The sequence below is a fragment of the Callorhinus ursinus genome, unplaced genomic scaffold (genome assembly GCF_003265705.2).
Source record: "Callorhinus ursinus isolate GAN/ISIS: 27379988/994484 unplaced genomic scaffold, GSC_fseal_2.0 scaffold1, whole genome shotgun sequence".
NCBI classification, from domain to species: domain Eukaryota; kingdom Metazoa; phylum Chordata; class Mammalia; order Carnivora; family Otariidae; genus Callorhinus; species Callorhinus ursinus.
Window position 1 is genome coordinate 58,505,746 of NW_027397063.1, and position 22,481 is coordinate 58,528,226.

The 22,481-nt window shown below is 39.9% G+C and overlaps 2 protein-coding genes across 2 annotated transcripts in view; one reads left to right on the top strand and one right to left on the bottom strand.

The window, feature by feature from the left end:
• HSPBAP1 (HSPB1 associated protein 1) overlaps positions 1–6,530 on the bottom strand; it is a 61,297-nt gene extending 54,767 nt beyond the window's left edge. Inside the window, exon 1 of the mRNA XM_025875310.2 lies at positions 5,870–6,530. Coding sequence (XP_025731095.1) covers positions 5,870–5,933 — 64 coding nt within the window. The 5' untranslated portion in view covers positions 5,934–6,530. The remainder of the gene's footprint in view (positions 1–5,869) is intronic.
• Positions 6,531–7,143: 613 nt separating this feature from the next.
• Positions 7,144–22,481, top strand: part of SLC49A4 (solute carrier family 49 member 4) — a 67,426-nt gene continuing 52,088 nt past the window's right edge. Inside the window, exons 1-2 of the mRNA XM_025875311.2 lie at positions 7,144–7,815; positions 15,090–15,183. Of these exons, the coding sequence (XP_025731096.1) occupies positions 7,473–7,815; positions 15,090–15,183 (437 nt within the window). The 5' untranslated portion in view covers positions 7,144–7,472. The remainder of the gene's footprint in view (positions 7,816–15,089; positions 15,184–22,481) is intronic.

Sequence of the window (22,481 nt, forward strand, 5' to 3'; positions counted from 1 at the left end):
GTTGGTTGGTTTTTTAAGAATTTATTTTAGAGTAATTCTAGGTTTATAACAAAATTGAGAAGGTACAGATTTCCCATATATCCCCTTCCCACATATGCATAGGCTCCCCCATTATCAACATCATTCACCAAAATGGTACATTTTTTTTTAACCAGGATAACTTTTTTTTTTTGACACATCATAATCACCCAAAGTCCATAGTTTATCTTAGGGTTCAGTGTTAGTGTTGTACATTCTACGGATCTGGACTAAAATATAAAGACATCTATCCATCATTATATCATACAGTGTATTTTCATTGCCCTAAATATCCTCTGTGCTCTAGCTATTTATCATGACCTGAACCGAAATCAAGAGTCGGACACTCAACCGACTGAGTCACCCAGGTGCCAAGGAAACAGATCATCTTTATTAAATAAAATATTATGAACTGTAAGCTATAACAGCAGTAACATGGTTCTTTATTTTGCATTTTTAAGGTCCCCTTTATTCTTTTTTTTTTTATAAGTACATTTTTTTTTTAAAGATTTTATTTAAGGGGCGCCTCGGTGGCTCAGTCGTTAAGCGTCTGCCTTTGGCTCAGGTCATGATCCCGGGGTCCTGGGATAGAGCCCCGCATCGGGCTCCCTGCTCAGCAGGAAGCCTGCTTCTCCCTCTTCCACTCCCCCTGTTTGTGTTCCCTCTCTCACTGTGTCTCTCTCTGTCAAATAAATAAATGAAATCTTAAAAAAAAAAAAAGATTTTATTTGAGAGAGAGAGGGAGAGAGCAGGGGGAGGAGCAGAGGGAGAGGGAGAAGTAGATTCCCTGCTGAGCAGGAGCCCCGACAAGGGGCTCAATCCCAGGATCCTGGGATCATGACCTGAGCCAAAGGCAGACGCTTAACCCAGTGAGCCACCCAGGACCCTAGGTCCACTTTATTTTCAAATAAGGATTCTAATATATTTGATTATCGATATGATGTTTTGTTTTTAATAACTTTCAAGCTGTTACTTCAAACAGAAAATATCACATCCTTTAAGGCAAGACGATTACTTTTCTATCCCTAGAGCTTAGCACAATGTTTGGCATAAACTGATGCTAAATAAATATGTTTTCTGAATTCACACCTCATTTTTAGCAATGTATATAAAATATTAAAGTTTTATTAAAACTAATGACTTGTTTTCTCTACTTCTGCAAAATGAGCTCTTGAGCACAATCAGAAACAGTCTCAAAACAAAGGGTTCACAATTTCATGCTCACCTCCATCAGGTTCCTTGCCTGTTCCCAGCATGTTAAGTTATCACTACTTGATTCCTAATCACCCTTGCCCCTACAGCAACCATTCTAAAGCTTCTTCACTCTCAAATCCCCAATACCTCTCTCCACTTCCTCACTCTTTGAGGTGCCTTGCTCTATTTTTTCTTATAACACTGAAACCCATGATTTCCCTCTTCTTCACGTCAACATTTCTGGTTGACCCTGCTCTTATTTGGTTTTTCAAAGGACACAATTTTCCTTCTTTTCACCTGCATTCTCTGCTACCAATTCTACTCTAGTAGAACCAGTCTGTCTCCTCACCTTCCTCCCCGCCCTCTGGCCTTTATGTGACTCAGGCTTTTCTCCACTCACTCCTAATCCCAGCCTTGACTGCCAGAAATGGCCTCTTCCATTCGTTTCCATGTTCAAACTATAACAAACTTTCAAATTACTCTAGGAAGTACAGACCAATCCAGTTTGCATTAGTTCTTTCTTCTCTCAGCCCCAAAGCACTGAAGGTGTGTAGTATTTACTTCCCAATTAATTCCTTCCTGCTTGTGCATACATCTTATACTACAACTGTTTTTATCTGCATCTTTTTCCCCCAAACTATATTTACAAACTATTTTAAGGCAAGATCTGTCTTCTACCTCACTGTATGAATCTTGTTTATAATATACATTCCAATAAGTTTGCTCAAAAATTAACTTTCTTATGACTCCCACAATATTCATCATTAACCTGAATATACTGACCCTTTCACATTGTGTATTTAATGTATGCACTTTTTTTTTACCCTTTGTTCACATAAGCCTTACGTAATTTAAAGCAAAGCCTTCTCTTCTGGTAGGATTTTGTCTATTTAACTTACTTTGTAATGGTAATAAGCAGTCATCCCAAACTGGTGATTCTGGGGAGGATGACAGTTTAAAATGTGACTGAAAGTTCCATAGATAGGATACTGAGAATCTAATACAAAAATACGAAGTCACCTGCAAAAATGTGTATTTATGCTGCATTTTTCAGGGGAGCAGATCCATATTTTCATCAGATTTTTTTCCCTCCTTAGGACTTCAAAATTAAGAATCACCAGTTTCTTCTGGGGCACCTGGGTGGCTCAGTCAAGTTAAATGTCCAAGCGTCTTAATTTCGGATCAGGTCATGATCTCAGGGTCGTGCGCTGGAGCCCTGCATGGGGCTCTGTGCTGGGCATGGAGCCTGCTTAAGATTCTCTCTCTCCCTCTCCCTCTGCCCCCCACCCATGCTTGTGCTCCCTCTCTCTCTCTCAAAAAAAAAGATTCACCAGTTTCTTCAAAAAGTTAAATATGGAATTATCTTATAACCTAGCAATTCCAATTTTATATATATGCCCAAGAAAACTGAAAACATATGTTAACACAAAAACACGTACATGAATGCTCACAGCAGCATTACTCATAATAGCCAAAAAGTGCAAACAACTCAAATGCCATCAACTGATAAATGGATAAACAATGTGGTATTACCATACCATGGGATATCACTAGGCCTTAAGAAGGAATGAAGTATTGATACATTCTAAAACACAGATGAACCTTGAAAATATTATGCAATGTGAAAGAAGCCAGACACAAAAAGCCCCATATTATATGATTCCATTTATGTGGAACATCCAGAGTAGGCAAATATCCACAGAGACAGAGAGTAGATTAGTGACTGCCAGAGGCTGGGGAGAGGGTCTAATTGGGAGTGACTACTAATAGATACCAGGTTCCTCAGTGTGATGAAAATGCTCTGGAATTATAGTGGTAATGGCTGTACAACTTTGTGAACATACTAAAAACCAATGAACTGTGTATGTTAAAAGGGTGAATTTATGGAAAGTGAAAACTAAATCTAAAAAAACCCCTCCTTTTACCCAGCTGCATGCTTGATATCTTTTGCATCATCTTTCCAAATCTAAACGCTGTGCATTCACTCATTACTCCCAACCACCTCCTTTTCTTCAGGTTCCTAATTTACATGTAGTTTCTCAGGTTGGAAAATTACAGAGCTCTCTAAGTTCTTTTCTCTCAGTTACAACATCCATCAGTCACCAATGCCAGGCCTTTCTTTAATAATAAAAATGGTTGCCACTAATGAATATGTAATTCCTGCCAAACACTATGCTAGATGATCCCCAATTATCTTTAACTCTTACACTAATCATGCATTTTACAGAAGACAAAATTGAGGCTTAAAGGGTAAGTACCTGTTCTTTAGTCTTTCTCCTTCCCATCTATCCTCCTGATCCTCCTAAAATCAAACCTGATCATGTTACTCCCTTACCTAAAGCTCTTTAAAGGCCTTCTACTGTCATAAAGTCCAAACTCCTTAACTTGGCAAGGTGCCCTTCAACGATCCTACTTCCCTCACCACTTCTAATACCAGCTTCTTTCAGTTCCTGGACCATGCCATGCTCTTTCTCCTCCTGCCTTTGGACTTGGCACAGAGTTCCCTTATTCATTCACTCAACAAATATGTACTAAGTGTCCACTATGTGCCTGGGCATTGTACTTGCTGCTTGGGCACATATGGTGAATAAAACAGATATACGTCCTGCCTTCAAGGTACTTAAGGTCAAGTGGAGGAAACAATAATAAACAAGTAATTTCAGATTGTAATAAGTGAAATGAAGGAAGCAGGAACAATAGATGTTAGGAGTCAGGGGAAAACTAAAACAACCGTTTTAGATAGGTTGGTCTGGTAAGAACTCGGGTGGTGACATACTCTGAAAGCTGAAGATTAAGAAGCCAATTATGCAAAAAGTAGACAAGAGGAGGAGGAAGTGAGTGACAAGAGATGCTCCTGGAGACATCAGCAGAGCCCAGACCAAGGATTTCTGTAGGCCATGGTTAAGGGTTTGAATTTTATTCTAAGTGCTATGGAATTCATTGAAGAGTTTTAAGGAAGGGAGTGTCACTTTTTTTGCTGAATGGAGAAGGGATTGGAGGGGCACAAGATAAAAAACAGGGTCCCATGGCCTTAAGATATAGCAGTGGTTTAGGTGAGAAATGTGGATCCTCTGGACAAGGGTCTGATAGTGAAGGTGGGGAAAAGTAGACAAATTAGATGCAGAATTGACCTGACCTGCAAAGTCACCCATTGAAAGTGAGAAAGAGATGAAGAGAGGATATGTAGAGTTTGGGGAATTGTCATGGGGGGAAGTAAGCTTACCACAGAAACAGAATCAGAGGATCTCAGGCCCATGCTGAATGAATATTCAAGAGGTTGATCATTTTCATTTTATACTGTCATCAGTTTGCCCAGGACTTTTTCCAGAAAAAATGAGCCATGTAAGTGCAGGTGTAAAGAGAACAAAAGGTTGGGTTCATCAAGAGTATGAGTTCTGCCAGAAGAATAAAAAAAAGGAAGGGAAGGACAAGGAAATGGTGCATCTTCAGAGGACAGATCATGACAAAATAGAGCATGAATTATAAACTGGATAAGGGGGTACGGATGTACAGAAAATATAAGAATCAATGGATGGGAGGCATAGATGAAGTTCAAGAATTGTATCCTAGGGGTGCCTGGGTGGCTGTCATGCATCTGCCTTTGGCTCAGGTCATGATCCCAGGTCCTGGGATCGAGCCCCGCATCAGGATCCCTGCTCGGCGGGAAGCCTGCTTCTCCCTATCCCACTCCCCCTGCTTGTGGTCCCTCTCTCGCTGTGTCTCTCTCTGTCAAATAAATAAATAAAATCTTAAAAAAAAAAAAAAGAATTGTATCCTTGGGGTACATAAGGGAGTTTATAAGGACAAGAGACTGGTCAGACAGGACAAAGTTATAATTGTTTCCTCCACTTGGATTGGTCATTTCCTGCTCTAGGCAAACATGAGTATTTGATCTCCAACCACAGCCATCCTGTTTTTCTGCTGTCTTCCCACAACTCCCCCACACTACACCTAAGTTTGTCAGGATCTCATTCAATCTTAAAGACCCACCTCCAACTACTCCTTCCTTGAAGCATTTATGTTTTCCCCAAAGGGATCTCTCCTCCTGGTGACAACCCTCACCCAGTGTGTACTGCTAGTATTATTCATGTTACCAGGTATTAATCATTCTTCTCCTTTCCAAGCCCCTTTACTCAACTGGAAAAAAAGCATTATTAGAAACAATCATAAGTCTCTAGATTCTCCAGTAGCAGTACCCAGAACTGTGCCAGGCACCGAGCAATCACTCAATAAAGGCTAACAGAGATCTCTGGCACATGGGCCCCCCCAACCTCACTGGTTACCTAAGGCAGGGTTCCACCAAAATCTAACAAAAGCTCCTAATCTCTGTTCATAAATGTCCCAGTCCCAGGTATTTCCATTTATCTCAAGAGTGGGCTCCACTTTCACAGATTTAATTTTAATCCATTCAAACCACCCTCATGCATGAATCAGCCCTGGCAGGATGTGGGGATACAGGGCCTGCCTGCACGATGACTGGAAATCTGGATGCCTCAATTTGAGAAAAGCCACGTTCACTAAAAAATAATTTCTTCACAGTTTAATGCAGTGCCGGAGAGACGTGAAATAGAAGCTAGACCAATAGGCCGCAGGAGAGGTGCCAAGAATGAGCTGGCATAGGGTTGTACTCATGACCTGACTTCAGTCTGGCGCCTACCTTCCACCTCTCCAGCTCCAGCTGCCGGGGCAGTTTCAGGGGTCGTCCCCGGGGTGGCTGCCATGGCTAGCTCCGCCCCAACCCAAAAGTGGAGTGAAGTGGGAGTGGGTTCGGAGGACCGCCAAACACCGGGCTCTGGAGTCGCAGGGCAGGAAGGAGCGGCGTTAGCAACTCCAAGGCTCCCCCGGAAGCACCGCTCACGCGGCAGTCACGTGACGGGCGCTGGGCGGGGCCACGCAGGTTTGTTTTGATTCCCCGGTTGTTGAAATGTCAGCACGTGGTCTCGGCTGTAGCGCTTTGTATCAACCCCAGACTTTAGCCTTCTTTCATTGTAGTCTTTTCTTGGATTAGTTTCTGCTCCCCGTCTTTTTTAGTCATGTCCTTCCTATCTGCCTTGCCGCTTTCCTACACCCAAAAGTATTGGGGTTTTTAGGGTATGGTTTGCAGTTCTGTGGGGCTCGGAGCAGTGGAATGGGGGCTCCGCCTCCGCCTTACTCTGCAGCCGCTCTTACCAGGAGAGCTAACGCTTCTCTTTTCCACCTTTCTTGCCCTTCTGGCAGCAACATGATCCCGTCTGTTTTTTGTGGCTTCTGGGGAATCCGAACTAAAGGCAAACGTCCTTTAATTGCGCTCTCCGTGACTCATTTCCCGACCCACATAAGCCAAATCGCTTGACCTAGGGTTTCAAGGGCACTAATCGACAGCTGTCAGGCTTCTGGATTTGTATAATGAAATAAACAACCGGCTGCTTGATCAAGAGATCAACAACCCTCACCCTTTTCACTTACTTTTAGTCTGGTCAAAATTGTAATAACTGGAGATGGATCTAAGTCATTAGGGGCAGAAATCTCTTAAGTCTTAATCAACATATCTTTATTGCTAGCCCACTAATGACAGGCAACGAGTAGAAAGATATCTATATCTTTTTAAATCACATATGAATGTAATTGGCTAGTTTATAATCTCATTGGGTATGTAAGACAAAGGGTAACTGAAAAAATAGGCAGTACTTACTGTATGTAAAAAAGAAATTAATTCTCAACTGGCAAATCCAACAGCTCAATCTTACCCTATCTCCCCCTTTAATATCTAAAGTTAGAAAAACAACAAAAATAATAAATCCAATATAGAAGCAAGCAATAGCTTAAGTGACCGGAGGTATCCGAGTTGTTTATCCGACACGTGATGTAAACTTAGGCACTTCCTCCAGCAATCCCAGGTTCCTTGCCCAACCTCCTCTTAACACAGCCTTTCTGGGAGTTTCCTTGTCCCCGGCTCAGCCGCGCTCCTCCCGCCTTTTGGTTTCTCCTTGTCCTCCCTCAGGGACGGGGGTCTTCACGCCCTCTACCGCCTCAGTTTACGCTCCAGTGCCCGCGAGGGTACTGCCCCAGAGCAGTACCCCGGCCTCCTCCCAGCCCGCCGCACCTGCCCCGCCTTCCAGCCCCGGGCCGGCTCGCGCGGCGCAGGCGCACCGGGCGCGGCCCAGAGGCCGAGGGTGAACACAGCCGCTTCTGCCTCCGCCTCCTGCGGCCGCATCGGCCCGGGGCTGGTCGGCGGCCACCCGGACCGCGCTGGGCCGAGGCCCCGCGGGCCGCGCGTCGCCATGGGCGCGGGCTGGAGCAGCGAGGAGGAGCGGCAGCCACTGCTGGGGCCCGGGCTCGGGCCTGCGCCGGGGGCTGTCTGGAGAAGCCGGGAAGCGGCGGCGGCGGCGCTGCCCGCGGCGGCCCCGGGTCCCGGGCGGGTGTACGGGCGCCGCTGGCTGGTGCTGCTGCTCTTCTCGCTGCTGGGCTTCGCGCAGGGCCTGGTCTGGAACACCTGGGGCCCCATCCAGAACTCGGCGCGCCAGGCCTATGGCTTCTCCAGCTGGGACATCGCGCTGCTTGTGCTGTGGGGACCCATCGGCTTCCTGCCCTGCTTCGCGTTCATGTGGCTCCTGGACAAGAGAGGTGAGGGGGTCCGGGCAGCGCCGGCCGGCGCGGTCACTCCGGGGAGAGCCAGAGCCCGCCAGCCGCCGCCCTCGGCTTCGTCTTAAGGGTTATGTGAGGTGACCGAGTGTTGCTGGTATCCCATTTCTGACCAGGAACCCTCCGTCCCTAAAGCGACAAATATGGGGAGGCTTCTTTGCAGATACTGTATTTATGTTTACATCAAAGCCCATTATGCAACAGCAGAGATTAAGTGATCTCTAAATATTCGTGTTTTTGCACAATGTGGACATCAGAGCATTCCCGTGCACGTGCTATACGTTTTTTCACACCTGACCAAAATGACTGTTGCTTTGACTTCAAAGGGATTTGAGAATGTTGAGGGTGAAAGGTCAGAAAATAGATTGATGATGCCCAGATACAAGGAAGTATTTGGCTTTGCATAATAGATGACTCCAGCCCAGGGCTTTTGGGAAACTCCGATCTGAATGCTTTGATTTCTCTAAAATGGTGCACGGCAGCTTTAAAGTGTGTGTTTGTGACTAGGTGGTTGTGTCAGTTGAGATTTATGACTCTCAAATAAAGCGTGGCAGATGAATGAAGACTCTCTGAGGAATACTCTGAACAGACGTCTCACTTTACCACTTGCCAATGTGATTCTGTGAGGAGAAAAAAGAGGTCGTACAACTGAATGATAAGGCATTGAGTTATACCACATGGGTATGGGTAAATGATTCATGATCACCCTGATGTAGCTGCTGACAAAGGAGGACTGTTTTAGACATAGAAGTATAGCATCAAGCAGAAGGAAGACCATTGACAAACTGGAGCACTTTTTTAAAAGTGGTGTGACAAGAATAATGATGTAAAAATCATGTGTAAGATTAAGGGAACTGGGTGTGTCAACATTTACAAAGAAACTTGAGGCAAAATATAAAATATGTGAAGGTCAAGTAAAAGAGGAATTAGACTTACTGTGTGTAGTTTTAGAAGGAAGAACTAAATTGAGTGGAAGCTACAAAAGGATATAACTCAAAGCAGTAAAGGAAGAACCTTCTAAGAACAAAAAGCTGTCCAGCCCTGGAAGGTGTGTCTTGACTGGCATAGAACTTCCAGATAGAGCAGGTACTTTTGCAGAGGATGTGTGCTAGATGCTGAGGAAAGCTTTCTTGTACTGAATGGAGGTTTTCTTTTCTTTTTTTTTTAATTTTTTTAAAGATTATTTATTTATTTGCTTGAGACAGAGTGAGACAGAGAACAAGAGAGAGAGCATGAGCAGGGGGAGAGGGAGAGGGAGAAGCAGACTCCATGCTGGCTTCATCCCAGAACCCTGGGATCATGACCTGAGCCCAAGGCAGCCGGCTAACTGAGCCACCCAGGCGCCCCCTGAATGGAGGTTTTCTTTCTTTGTTTTTTTTTTGTTTGTTTGTTTGCTTGCTTTTAAACTGAATTATAGATTGTATTTGGATTTCATCAGTTTTTCCACTAAAGTCTTTTTTTTTTTCTGTTCCGGGATTCAGTCTAGGGCTCCAAATTGCACTTAGTTATGATTTCTCCTTAATTTCCTCCAATCTGTGACAATTCCTCTGTCATTCCTTACAAGGTTGGCTAAATTTAGGGGAAAATGTTATTTTGTTGTTTCTTTTTATTTATATTTTTGTCAGGAGCATTTTTCAATATTATTTTCTAAATTTAACCAACCTTGTTTTTATGGTAGAAGAATGTTAATTTTTACCTTTTTTATTACAATTGTATGAACTATCTGTGGCTAGATAAATTCAGAACTACCTATTCACTTTATAAAATAAGTTACTTTAGGAATTCTTTCAACAGTTCCTGTAACCACATGGGGAATTCAATTTTATATTCGCCATTGGTTGAAACAATAAAAAATAAATGTAAAAATTCTCTTTTAGGATGTGGTTTTCCTTTTTAGTAGGAGAAAGCTAATATACTTTCATATGTTGGCTGTCCTGCTGCAGATGTCCTATCTACATACATGGAAAGTAAGTACCGGCATTATTGGGTACTAAAATATCTTGCTCCCTAGAGGGTAAATAGTTCTCTGGCCTTCCTGCTGCCTCAGCCAGCTTATCATAGAAGACTGGTTATCTCCCTAAGATGGGTTTTGTACCCTCTTACCCCTTTTCATTTTTCAGCAGAGACAAAACAGGACTAGCTAGTGAGATAATAGGAGAGCCAAGAGCAAGTGAACCCTAGAAGCCAAGTGAAGAAAGTTTCAAGGAGATAGTACCTAAATGTGTGCTAAGTACTGAGAAGATAGACTGCACAGAGCCTATATTCTAATGAGATCTAGGCAACGAACAAAATTAAATATTTAGTATGTCAGATGGTGATAAATGCTATGGAGGAATATAAAGCAAGGCAAGAGAGAAAGAGAGGAGGTCATGGTTGAAGAATGGAATGCTTGAAATTGAGTTATATTATGGATGCAATCATAGTAAAAATTAGATCAGAGTATAAACAAGAGAAAAGACTACTGAGGTGTAGGGTAGAGGACGTGATCATGGAATAAGAAGTCGGGACTGAGAGGCAGGGATATTGAAATGATCATCTAGTGAATCTTGAAATCACCAGATTTATGAAAAAGTATTGTCATAAGGAGAAATAATGAGCCAAGATATTTGTAAACGGTGAGGGTGAATGCTTTGGAGACAGGTGTGTGGTAGTTTCTAGACAACTGCAGCAAGGAGTTTTGAGTATTAGAATTAAATATAATTAGATCAAAAGCTGTTCTGGCCATGATGGAATAGTAGGAACTGGATTTATCCTTCCATTTTCAACAAAAAACAAAAAATTAAAGTATAAGGTGAAACAGTGTTTTCAGACATTGGACAACACGCAGGGCAGGGTGGTGATCCCTATGAACACTATGAAGGAATTTCCAGGTATCACTGTAGAGATGGGGAGCCCAGACTGAGTGCTGCAGTTTCCCTAGGTTGAGGAGACAATTGAGAATTGCCAAGAGACCGACTTAGCTAGAATTCTTAGGGTGGAGTACCAGAGACGAAAAGAGCTTTACAGAAAGTTCTAGATCTACAGGGAGTTTCTACAGATCAGTCTTCAGCTGATAACCGATCAGCAGATACATGTGAGGAAACTACGAAATGCTGGAAAAAGGAGCAGCAAAAAAAGAACAGGCAGAACAATTCCCAACGTTCACACAAAGCTAGGAATAGTTCACATTCCCAAGGTCAGAAAGGGAAAACCTCAAAATACAGAAGAGGTTGAGTTGAAAACTCATAGGGGCATTGCCTCAGTAGTAAAGACAAAAGAACCCTAGGCTAAAGAATGCTTTGGTTTCACCTAATAAAGCTTAAAAGTATGCCTCAGAAAGATCAAAAATAACTCAGCTGTATCTCACAATATTGTTCACAAACATTTAAAGAAATGCAAAAAAAAAAAATCCATCATCCAACAAGGTAAAATTTGGAATTCCTGACATCAAAATAAAAATTTACCAAGCATGCAAAGAAGCAGGAAAATACGACCGATAAAGAGGAGAAAAAACAGTGAATAGAAACAGATCCCCAGATGGCACAAATGATAAATTAGACAGGAACATCAAAACAGCTACTTTAAATATTCTATATATGTTCAGGAAGATAGAAGAAGGCATGACATGTTAAGGAGAGACACAGGAAACATAAAAAGACCAACATTAAATTTCTATAAATAAATGCAATCTGACCAAAAAAAAAAAAAAGTGTATAGGAATAGGACAGGATTTAATAGCAGATTAGACATTGCAGAAGACAAGATTAGTGAACTTGAAGAATGCAATAAATACTATCCAAAATGGAAGAGAGGGGGGCAAAAAAGACTAAAAAGAAACAAACAAAAACTCCACCAGCATCAGTGAGCTGTGGGAGTTTTAAGTGACCTAATATACATGTAATTAAGGATGCAGAAGGAGAAGAGAAAAGTAAGGGAAAGGCATAGAGTAAGATGAGGGAGGGCCCCCCAAATTGAAGAAATAATGGCAGAAAAATTCTGTATCTATAAACCCACAACTCTAAGACAAGAATCCTAGCAGAAGAAACATGAAGAAAACTACACTGAAGCACATCATAACCATATTGCTTAAAACCAGAGAGAATCTTAAAAGCATTGAGAAAAGAGACCGAGGAACCTTAGGGTGGAGAGAGTGACAGTGATCTGGAAGTATTGGGGGAGCAGTGTCAGGGGGGAGAGGTTTGGGTGGGATTAGGAAGGTAAAGAGAACATTTGGAGAAGGGCTTCAGAATGTAGGGATTCCACGGATTCCCTGATTGTGAGCCCTCCAGCAGGCACAGTGGAAGGGTTTCAGGAGTTGGGGAAGCTGTAGAGATGAGTTCAGATTAGGGGATATATGAAGCCAGATTTGTATGGGGATGACCTGTGAATCTTGGATCTCCCAAGGCTGACGTAGACAGAAAAAAAACAGGCACAATATGATGGTTCCTGGTGGTCTCCAAAGCAGTTTGGGGTGGCAAGACTGTGGCTTTTGGGGATAGGGAGACTGGAGGTCTCCCACCAAGAACAAACAGAGCTCATCTTCTCTCCAGTTGATGGAAGTATGGAGCCTGAGAACAAACAGTCTTACCAGATGAACTTTATGACTATAATTAATTTCCCATGCATCCACTATGAATGTGTGTGTGTGTTCCAATTAACTTTGCATCCTGATTTTTTAGGCACACCTGTTGTAGAGATGCCATTCCTGTACCAAATATGTTCCCAGCAAAAGGAGTGATGTCATCCATGGGAAGGAAGCTTCCTGCAGTGTCTGTGCCATGTTTGAATAGAATTTATTTTTATTTTTAATCATATTTGGTTTTCTGAAATTGTTCTAATACCTTTCATCAGATGGTTTTTGCACTCACATCCTAGTACTGTAATCACTTGGGATCTGTTTATTTACATAAAAGTACTAGATGTCTCATAGGCTTATTTTCCTGGAGTCCTCATACCTCTTCTTCCCAAAGCCAGTTGATGTTATTTTGATTACATGAAATTATAGAGTCCTGCCTTGTCGAGATTCAAATGAGTTAAAGAAAACATTTTATTCAGAATTGAGCATCATCTGGGGTGGATTAAGTAATACTTGGCAACGACTAAAAATAAGCAAGAAAGCTACAAGCTGTACCTGTGAGGTTGCTTTAAATAATCAGCTTTTCACAACTTCTTTATTATGAAATGTATATATTTAGCTGTTATATTATCATTTATTTGATAAAAACTATAATTGAGTAGAAAAGTGTGCCAGCCTTTAGCAGTAATAATAGGAAACTGGGTTATTTGGACTATATGGTCATAAACAACACCTCACTGCTTAGTTGGTGGCTGCTTACCTTAATTACAAACCAAATACTTAGGAAAAAAATAAATATCATGTAGAAGGTAAAGCCTTACAGTCCCAAATCTAACATTTTAATCAGTGTCTCATAAGACACCCCATATATAAACCTTATAAGAACAACACTTTGCAAGTTTAGCATATTTATGATCGTGAATGTACTTTTTATTAATTACACTCTATTTCCCATGGCTATAATATGGGTTTAAAATTTGCATTCTGTTAGTAGAAGCAGTAAATGAGCAGTATGTATGCATTACTTCTTACTGGGAAGCACAATTTTCTATGATATTCCTTCTGCCAAATTGTATTAATCATATTCAAATCATATAAGAATATTATAAAGCTAACTCAGTTCATATCACAAATTATCTTCAATGTGGCATGTGTGTGCCTGATCCAGATCTCAAGTTTATTTTCCTTGCTAAGTTTAATCTGCATAATTATAGTTTTGTTGACTTTCAATTTCCTTGGTTAAGAAGCAAAATTCAGCTGAGTAAATTTAAAGATCTTACTGGCTCTATTCAGCGATTCATGAATCAGGCAGGATCTCATCTAGCATATAGAAAGGAGTTCCAAGGGCTGTGCAAAATGAAAGACTTTTACAGGCAGAAGGGAGCAGGAACAAGGAAGTTATACTAGCCAAAAGTGGATTGCTTGTGGCAAGGTCATTTTCCTTTAGGGGACAGGAGGGGGTCTGTCAGGCAGATTACCTCACTAGCACTGATTGATTAGATTAGTGTTCCATTTCTGGGAGAACCAAAACTGAAATTAAGTCAGGGCAGTTTGGTGACATGAGGCTTAGCATGAGCAACTCCATTTTGGGCCTGTTGTCTTGTTTTTGACACCTTCAAGCAGAAAAGCCCTTTGAAAACTAAAATACTTAACTATTCCCTTCTGTCAAAAAAAAGAAAGCCCCGGGAAAAAAAGAAAAACTTAGATTTAAAAATTTGCATTCAGTCTATTCACTGTGAAATGGTTTCCGGGAGGCTTTGAATTTGGGAGAAATTGGAAAAAATGTTGCCATTTTTGCCACATGCTCAGTATGAGCCACCTGTGTGATGTGGCTGCCACAAACAGGTGGTATTGGTTTAGTAGTAACAGAAGTGCAGCATTCCAGCAGTAGGAATTTATAATCCCATTAAACTACTCTGCCATACCTAGAATATTGTGTCTATTTTTGATTACCTTATTTTAATATTTTTATATTCTCTTTTACCTTGTTATCCATGTGACTGACTATTGGCACACATTTTTAAAATAATTGATTATATTTGGGATAGAAAGGGAAAAGCTGTTTGATCCATATTATAAAGTCCTAAGCCATGCCTTTTTTTTTAAATGGTATCATTCTATAAATTGAAAACCATCTGGTAAGTCAAGAAAAATAAAAAGACCATTGTTGTGTTCACAGTCAAGGGTTCTAAAGGACTACCTCATATAACAAGCATTAGTTTGTCCTGCTGATTAGATACAATACATAATTGGCCAGTTGTCATTTTTCAAGAAAATTTAAAGCCATGATCTATCTACATTAAAAAACTTTTTAGGGGCAGTTTAGAGTTTCTGCAGCTTGCATTTGAAAACTGGAAATTTTATAATGGAAGTATAAAACAAAAATAGCTAGTTCTTTAAAATTATCTTCTATATTTTTTACTGTTATATATGAATAAAACATTGTAGCCATTCATTTTGAAAAACTCGACCTAATGGAACTTCTTCTTTGATGTGATCATTCAAGTTTTCTATTAAAGTTAGAATCCTTTCGTTTACAGCATGGAGAGTTTTTTTTCCCCCATGTGTGGAGTTTTAGCAAAAAACTAAAATACTGGAATATAATATCACTGTGATTGAGTAAAAAAATCTTTGCTCTTAACACTGGACTTACATGAAAAGAATGTAAAAAATAACCCAGATTTTTTTTGTTTCCTCCTAGGTCTTCGGGTAACTGTGCTTCTGACATCCTTCCTTATGGTTTTGGGAACTGGTCTAAGATGCATACCTGTATCAGACTTAATGCTTAAAAGAAGGTAAATTCTATAAATAACTTAAAATTTTTTCCCACATTTTTCTTCTTTTGTTATGAATATATTAAATATGTTTGGTTATAAGCTTTTAGTAAATGGTTCCATTTTTTTAAATATTTTTTTTTAAAGATTTTATTTATTTGAGAGAGAGAGAGCATACACAAACAGGGGAGAGGGAGGAGCAGGTAGCCTGATGTGGGGCTCGATCCCAGGACCTTGGGATCATGACCTGAGCTGAAGGCAGATGCTCAACTGCCTGAGCCACCCAGGCACCCCTAAACGGTTCCATTTTTAAGAGGATCAGTAGAGGGTCATAGTTAAATTAGCATTTATTTTTTTCCCTACATAATGATTAATTCAGTAGACATTAATTGTCATATGGAACATGACTATACTAGTTTTTGTGTAAATAAAAAAAGAACAAGTTAATCTTCATGCTATCTAGGAGCGATAATAACCACAGGAAAATAATGGTATAACGTAAGGAAGAGTAATGTAGCTAATGCAACAGAAGGGGTATAAAACTGTCCTGAGACACTGAGAGAAGTTTCGGCTGAGGGTATCAAAAAGAGTTGATGAAGGAGGTGATAATTAAAGTAGGCATTGAAGGATGAGTAGAACTGGGATTTGATAACTGTAGTTACCAAAAAATATTCCAGAGTAGAGGAGTAACAGGAACAAAGGCATATAGGCAGGTAAGCATAGGCCTCGTCTGGGATGGTTAGGTAATTTCATTTGTGTACAGCAGCATTTCTGCACCGGGGTCTATGGATTTATTCTCAGAGGGTACAAGGTATATGAAGATTTTAAAGTTTTGTTTTCCTTTTGGTTAGAATATTACTAAAATTATTTTACCAGTAATAATCTGTAATTAAAAGACATTTTTATTGACTGGAATGTCATTTTCTTAAATTAGTGTTTCTCAAACTGGGGTCCTTGGATGTGATCCTGAAGGTCATTGAAAAATTTTTCCTCTTTAAAAAAGACCCATAGGGGTGCCTGGGTGGCTCAGTAGGTTAAGGGTCTGCCTTCGGCTCAGGTCAGAGCCTGCTTCTCCCTCTCCCTCTGCTGCTCTACTTGCTTGTTCACTCTCTGTCTCTCTCTCTGTCAAATAAATAAAATCTTAAAAAAAAAAAGGACCCATAAATTATTCAAGTTTGGGAGATACTTGTCTACAGGTTAAGGTATAAAAATGGGATATAAATAGATGAGTTTAGAAAAGGTTATCCAGATTATGAGGGATCTTGATGCCATCCTGTAGAATTGTGTTTTCCTTAGTGGGCAGTTGTGAGCCACTTAGTTCTTGTGGCTTAGAGCAGCAATAGGATCTGACCTGTGTTGGGTAAACTACTGATTTGAGGTATGTAGGATTGATTACAGAAGGTAGAGATAGCTGGGAGGAGACCAGGAAAGAAGTGAGAGCCCAAACTGGAATCATTTTTTATTTATTTATTCATTTATCAGTTCACCTACTCAACAAAATTCACTGAGCTCCTACTGTGTGCCACGCTCTCTTCTGGACATGAGAAACACAGCAGAGAACACCAAAGACAAATCCTTGCCTCTTGGAGTTTACATTCTGGTTGGGGAGACTAGCAATAAACCAGATAAATAAATAAAATATGTAGTATCTGTTATGGAGAAAAAATAAAATAGGAAAGAAAGATCTGAAATGTCAGGGGAAGGATGGTGAAATTTCAGAAAGAATGGCCCAGGAAAACAAAAAACAAACAAAAAAACCTTACTGGGAAGATAACTTTTGGGGGTAAGAACCCAAAGGAATGGACCATGCATTATCTGGGGACCAAGCATTCCGGGCAGAACAGCAAATGTAAAGTGCTGGAAGGGAAGAGCTCTCCTGGCAGGGAGATTGATGTGCCTGGAGCCAAGTGAGACAGGAGAGGCTTCGAGGGAAGAGTGATAGGAAATGAGATCAGCATGGTTATGGGGTGGTGGTGGGAGTGTGAGACAAGATCCTTAAGGACCTTAGCTTTTTCTGAGCTAGGAAACCATTGGTGATTTTTGAGCTGAGGAGAACCCTGGTCACAAGCTGCTTTGTTGAGAACTGAAGCTGGAGGTCAAGGGCAGGAGTAAGAAGACCAGTTGGGGAGCCAGTGCAATAAACCAAGTGAGAGATGATGGGTCTCTGTGGAAAGCTAGTCTTCATTTCCTATCCCTTTGAGTGAGGTCTTAACAGATGAGTTTCATTATTGTGTTTGAGATGTTCTTAATTTTTCAAACATATGGCATCCACAGTTTTTAAATACAAATTTCAGTAAGCTTAACTTTAATAATGCATTCTTTTAAAAAGCCCACTAATATTTTTATTAGCTTTTCTTCTGTTTTGAGCCATCCATACTGTTCTCTCTAGTCTTATTTCCCTTTATATCCTTTCCAGATATAAAGCTCTAACAGTAATAAAGAATTGACTCTCTGTCTTGGTGAAGAAGGTGATATGGGAAAAAATTAGAGCTCGTAAAGAAATGTAAACAAAGATAGGAGGAGATGAAAGAGAATTACTGAAAGAGTTCAGAGAGATTGAATCTTTGATAAAAAGAGGGCATAAATTGAATTTTCAATCCTCATGCATTCATCTATAAAGAATGTAGGAATATTATCCCCTTAAAATGAGACTTTGTTTTATGTCCATACAGTATTTCTTTTAAGCAGTAGTATTAACAGTGCTTATGCAGCTGTTAAAATGAAAATGCTACAATTAGAATATGTGTTTTTGACTAGTAGGTTCAGTAGATCACCACTTTTTTTTTTAAGATTTTATTTATTTGACAGAGAGAGAGATAGCGAGAGAGGGAACACAGGGGGAGTGGGAGAGGGAGAAGCAGGCTTCCGCCGAGCAGGGAGCCTGATGCGGGGCTCGATCCCAGGACCCTGGGATCATGACCTGAGCCAAAGGCAGACGCCCAATGACTGAGCCACCCAGACGCCCCTAGATCACCACTTTTAAGCTTCCATCGCCGTCTGATGCTCAGCAGGAAAGGGTAAAGACTTGTAACATCCATTTGGCCAGCGTTGAAACAAGTATTTGGCCATCTGTGTTTTTGTGCCCCTGTTTTACTTGAAGCTTTTTGAACCTCAGACCCAGCCTTCTGGAATAATGTCCCTGCACCCTTGGCTTCCTGTATCTTAGCTTCCGTAAGTCTCCAGACATGAGAAAAGCAGCTTCTGACAAGTTCTTTCCTCAACCAAGACTCTTCTCACCACCTTCCTAATAGTGTTCTATCACTGCATGGTATCAGTATTTCTTTTACCTGCATAGTTCCAGTAAAAATCCAGGAAAATTATTTTTCTACTTCTATTTTTCTACATCATAGATAAATGAGGAACTTAGAATGAACTTTATTTTTTCTTTTAAATTTTTTTTAAGATTTTATTTATTTATTTGACAGAGAGAGAGGCAGCAAGAGAGGGAACACAAGCAGGGGGAGTGGGAGAGGGAGAAGCAGGCTTCCTGCCGAGCAGGGAGCCCGATGCGGGGCTCGATCCCGGGACCCTGGGATCATGACCTGAGCTGAAGGCAGACACTTAATGACTGAACCACCCAGGTGCCCCAGAATAATGAACTTTAAAGCATTTCTTCTGTGATCGGGAAGCAAATCATACCAAAAAAATTATAAATGGCATTGCTGTATAGCACTGGATCATGTTACATTGTAGCATGAAATATGATACTGCATGCCCAGTAAACAATTTAAAGATTTCCGGAAGGTGAACTTACAGTAAGTTATATGTGCTTTTAATTGTAGGTGTATCCAGTGATTCCTGTAACACATGCCATGTTATCTTCTAATTCAGTGTAGTTTTCATTAATATAAATAATAAATAACATTTACTACTGTGTGTTAGTTAAATAGATTGGTTCTAGTAAACATAGATTTTTTTTTTTTAAGAAATATATTCTATTCTGAAATGCTTGTAGCTGGCAAAATTACATTTAAAATGACCATACCAGGGGCGCCTGGCTGGTGCAGTCATTGGAGCGTGTGACTCTTCATCTTGGTTGTGGGTTTGAGCCCCACGTTGGGTATAGAGATTACTGAAATAAAAATCTTTTTAATTAATTAATTAAAAAATAAATAAAATGACCATACCAGAAAAGATTGTTTAATACATGGTTTTATGATAATTGCTTAACTATCTGGGGACAAAAAAATGAAGAAAAACCTTTAATCTCTGTCTTACCACTTAAGTAAATTCCAGTTGGGTCAAAAATTTAAATGTAAAGAATGAACCATAAAAGTCTTAGATAATGAGGCTATTTTTCAATAATCTGAGAATGAGGAAGACCTTCCTACTAAAACATAAGTCCCAGAAGCCATAGAAGAAAGGCTTCATACATTTGAGTACATAAAAATTTAGAATATCGGGGCACTGGGTGGCTCAGTTGGTTAAGCATCCTTGCCTTCAGCTCAGGTCACGATCCTGGGGTCGTGGGATCAAGCCCTGCATCAGGCTCCCTGCTCAGCAAGGAGCCTGCTTCTCCCTCTCCCTCTGCTGCTCCCCCTACTTGTGATCTCTCTGTCAAATAAATAAATAAAATCTTTTAAAAAAAAATTTAGAATATCTGCATGATTAACTGTACTGTAAAACAAAGTCAAAAGACAAGTTAAAAGCTGGGAGATATGTGCAGCAATAAAACAAATGGGTAATTTCCATAGTTGAAAAGAATTTCTTCAAATCAATAAAAAAAGATAACAACTTAGGTAAATGAGTGACAGATATGAGCAAGTAATTACAGAAATTAAAATACATATGACATAAACTTAGGGAAAGATGCTCAACTTTCTGTTATAATTAAAGAAATGAAAATTAAAAACAGCATGTAGATGTGTAGATGTCTGCTTATTGGCAAAGATGAAAAAGTGTGATAACATTATATGTTGGTTGGGGTAGGAAAAATGGGCCCTGCTGATGTGTGAGTAGTTTGGGGCATTCCTATTTGGAGGGCATTTTGGCAGTATTTATTAGATTCAAAATGCAGTGTCCTTTAACCCAGTATTTGCACTTCTAGAAAATTAGCCCACATATGAAGTTCTACCAGTTTGCAGGGATAACCATGTTTGTGCAGCTTTGCTTGTAATAGTCAAAGGCTACTGTCAGAAGGCCAGTATCTTCAGGATGCCTGGGTGGCTCAGTTGGTTGAGCATTTGACTTTTTTTTTTTAAGATTTTATTTATTTATTTGAGAGAGAGAGAGTGAGCGAGAGAACGCACAAGCAGGGAGAGCAGCAGAGAGAGGGAGAAGCAGACTCCCTGCTGAGCAGGAAGCCCAACGTGGGGCCTGTTCCCAGGACCCTGGGATCATGACATGAGCTGAAAGCAGCCGTTTAACCGACTGAACCACCCAGGCACCCCAAGCATCCAGCTCTTGATTTTGGCTCAGGTCACGATCTCAGGGTCATGAGACAGAGTCCTGTGGCAGGCTCCGTGCTCAGCGGGGAGTCGGCTTGAATATTCTCTCTCCTTTCCCCCTACTCACATTCTCTCTTTCTCTCTCTCAAATAAATAAATAAATCTTAAAAAAAGAAGGTCAGTGTCTTCAACAAAGGACTGGTTATGGTAAAGTATATTGTGAAATAGTATGCAGCTGTGAAAAGGAAGTAAAAGTTCTGTATGTGCTGAATGGAAATATCTCCAAGATATATTGTCCAGTTTTATAAAAAGGCAGTTTATGTATTATGTAACATGTTATGTTTAAAATGTTCCCATTTAGAAAAAAAGTAGGGATATATGTATGTGTGATTATATGGCAAGGACTGTTTCTGAAAGAAACCATTACCATTAGTTGTTTCTAAGGAGGAGGTCTGGGGAACTAGAAGTCTGGAGTGGAAAGGAGATTTACTTTTTATTTTGTACTCTTTCCTACTCTTGGGAATATTTTTACCATGTGCGTATATTACCTTCTTGACTGAAGGCACAAGTTAAGTGAAACTAAAATGATCATGTTAGAGTTTCATTAATAAGAACAAGAAAAAAAAAAAAAGGCAAGGAAGGGTTATATGCAGATTTCCCCAATATAGAAATATAAAGATTTTGATGTAAAAGTGAACAGTTGGTAGATTTCAACACTAAGACTCTTCTTGGTAGATTTCAACACTAAGACTCTTCTTTGTAAAATACATTAAGATTCAGATTTTCCTAGATCAGTGTTTTTTAAAAGTATGATCTGCACACTACCTACTTATTAAAAATATGAATCCCAGGGGCCCCACTGCAGTCCCACTCATGTAGTCTCTGGAATGAATCCCCAAAATCAACAATTTTAACAAGCTCCTTTAGTTAATTTTATGCTCATTTAAGTTGGAGAACTATTGCCCTGAGTACTAGCATCCTCACTTTAAATGGGAACTGATTAAGCAAATTGCATTGTACTTGCCCATCCTGCAGTATAATCACATGATATATTTAATGTCTTAAAACAGATTAAGATTTAGCCTTTATTCAGTCATTTTATTTGGCCTCATTTGACTCTTAAATGTCCAGGGGTCAAGTTTCACAACTGTTTCTACCTGGTGGTAATATGGGAAAGAGAAAGATTGGTAAGGGAAGATAACTTATCTTGATTAGTATTCACAGGGTGAAAAAAGAGAGTAGAAAGGTGTAGAAAATACTTTTTCCCCCTTTTGGTTGTCTTTAGGATATAGTTATTTCTGAGACATTTCTTCCAAGGGGCCATACAGTAGCTTATATGAATGTTTTTATTTACTTTTTTTAGATTAAATATAATATACATATAGAAAGTACATAAAAAACATATGTACACTTTAGGGAAATAATCACAAAACAGGCAGTCATGTACTCATTACCCAATTTAGAATTCTAGAACTCCCCATGGGCCCCTCCCTGATCATACCTCTCTCCTTCCCTACTGTACATAATCATAATCACACATGTTGATAGGATTTTCGGAATAGGCTGAGTTGAAAGTTATGAAGAGTACATTCAAAGTCTATTGCACATCTCTGTTTTTTTCTTCTGAGTAAAGATGTGCTCTAGATGTTTTTTCTCTTAATACCAAAAAGAACAATTAAAACATTTTATGTAGAACAATATCATTATAGGAACAAAATAGACTAGAAGTAGACATCAATAATTTAATATAATTAAAAACCTGTAAATTAGTAGGATTGGATTGGTAAATAAATCATATTTTATTAAGTAGGTTTATCTAATATATGGGAAAATCAGTTACCTATTTGGTTACTTTACATGCATCAAAATATATTCCAGATGGAGTGATGAGCTATGTATTTAAAAATGAGACCATGTAAGGGAAAATTAATC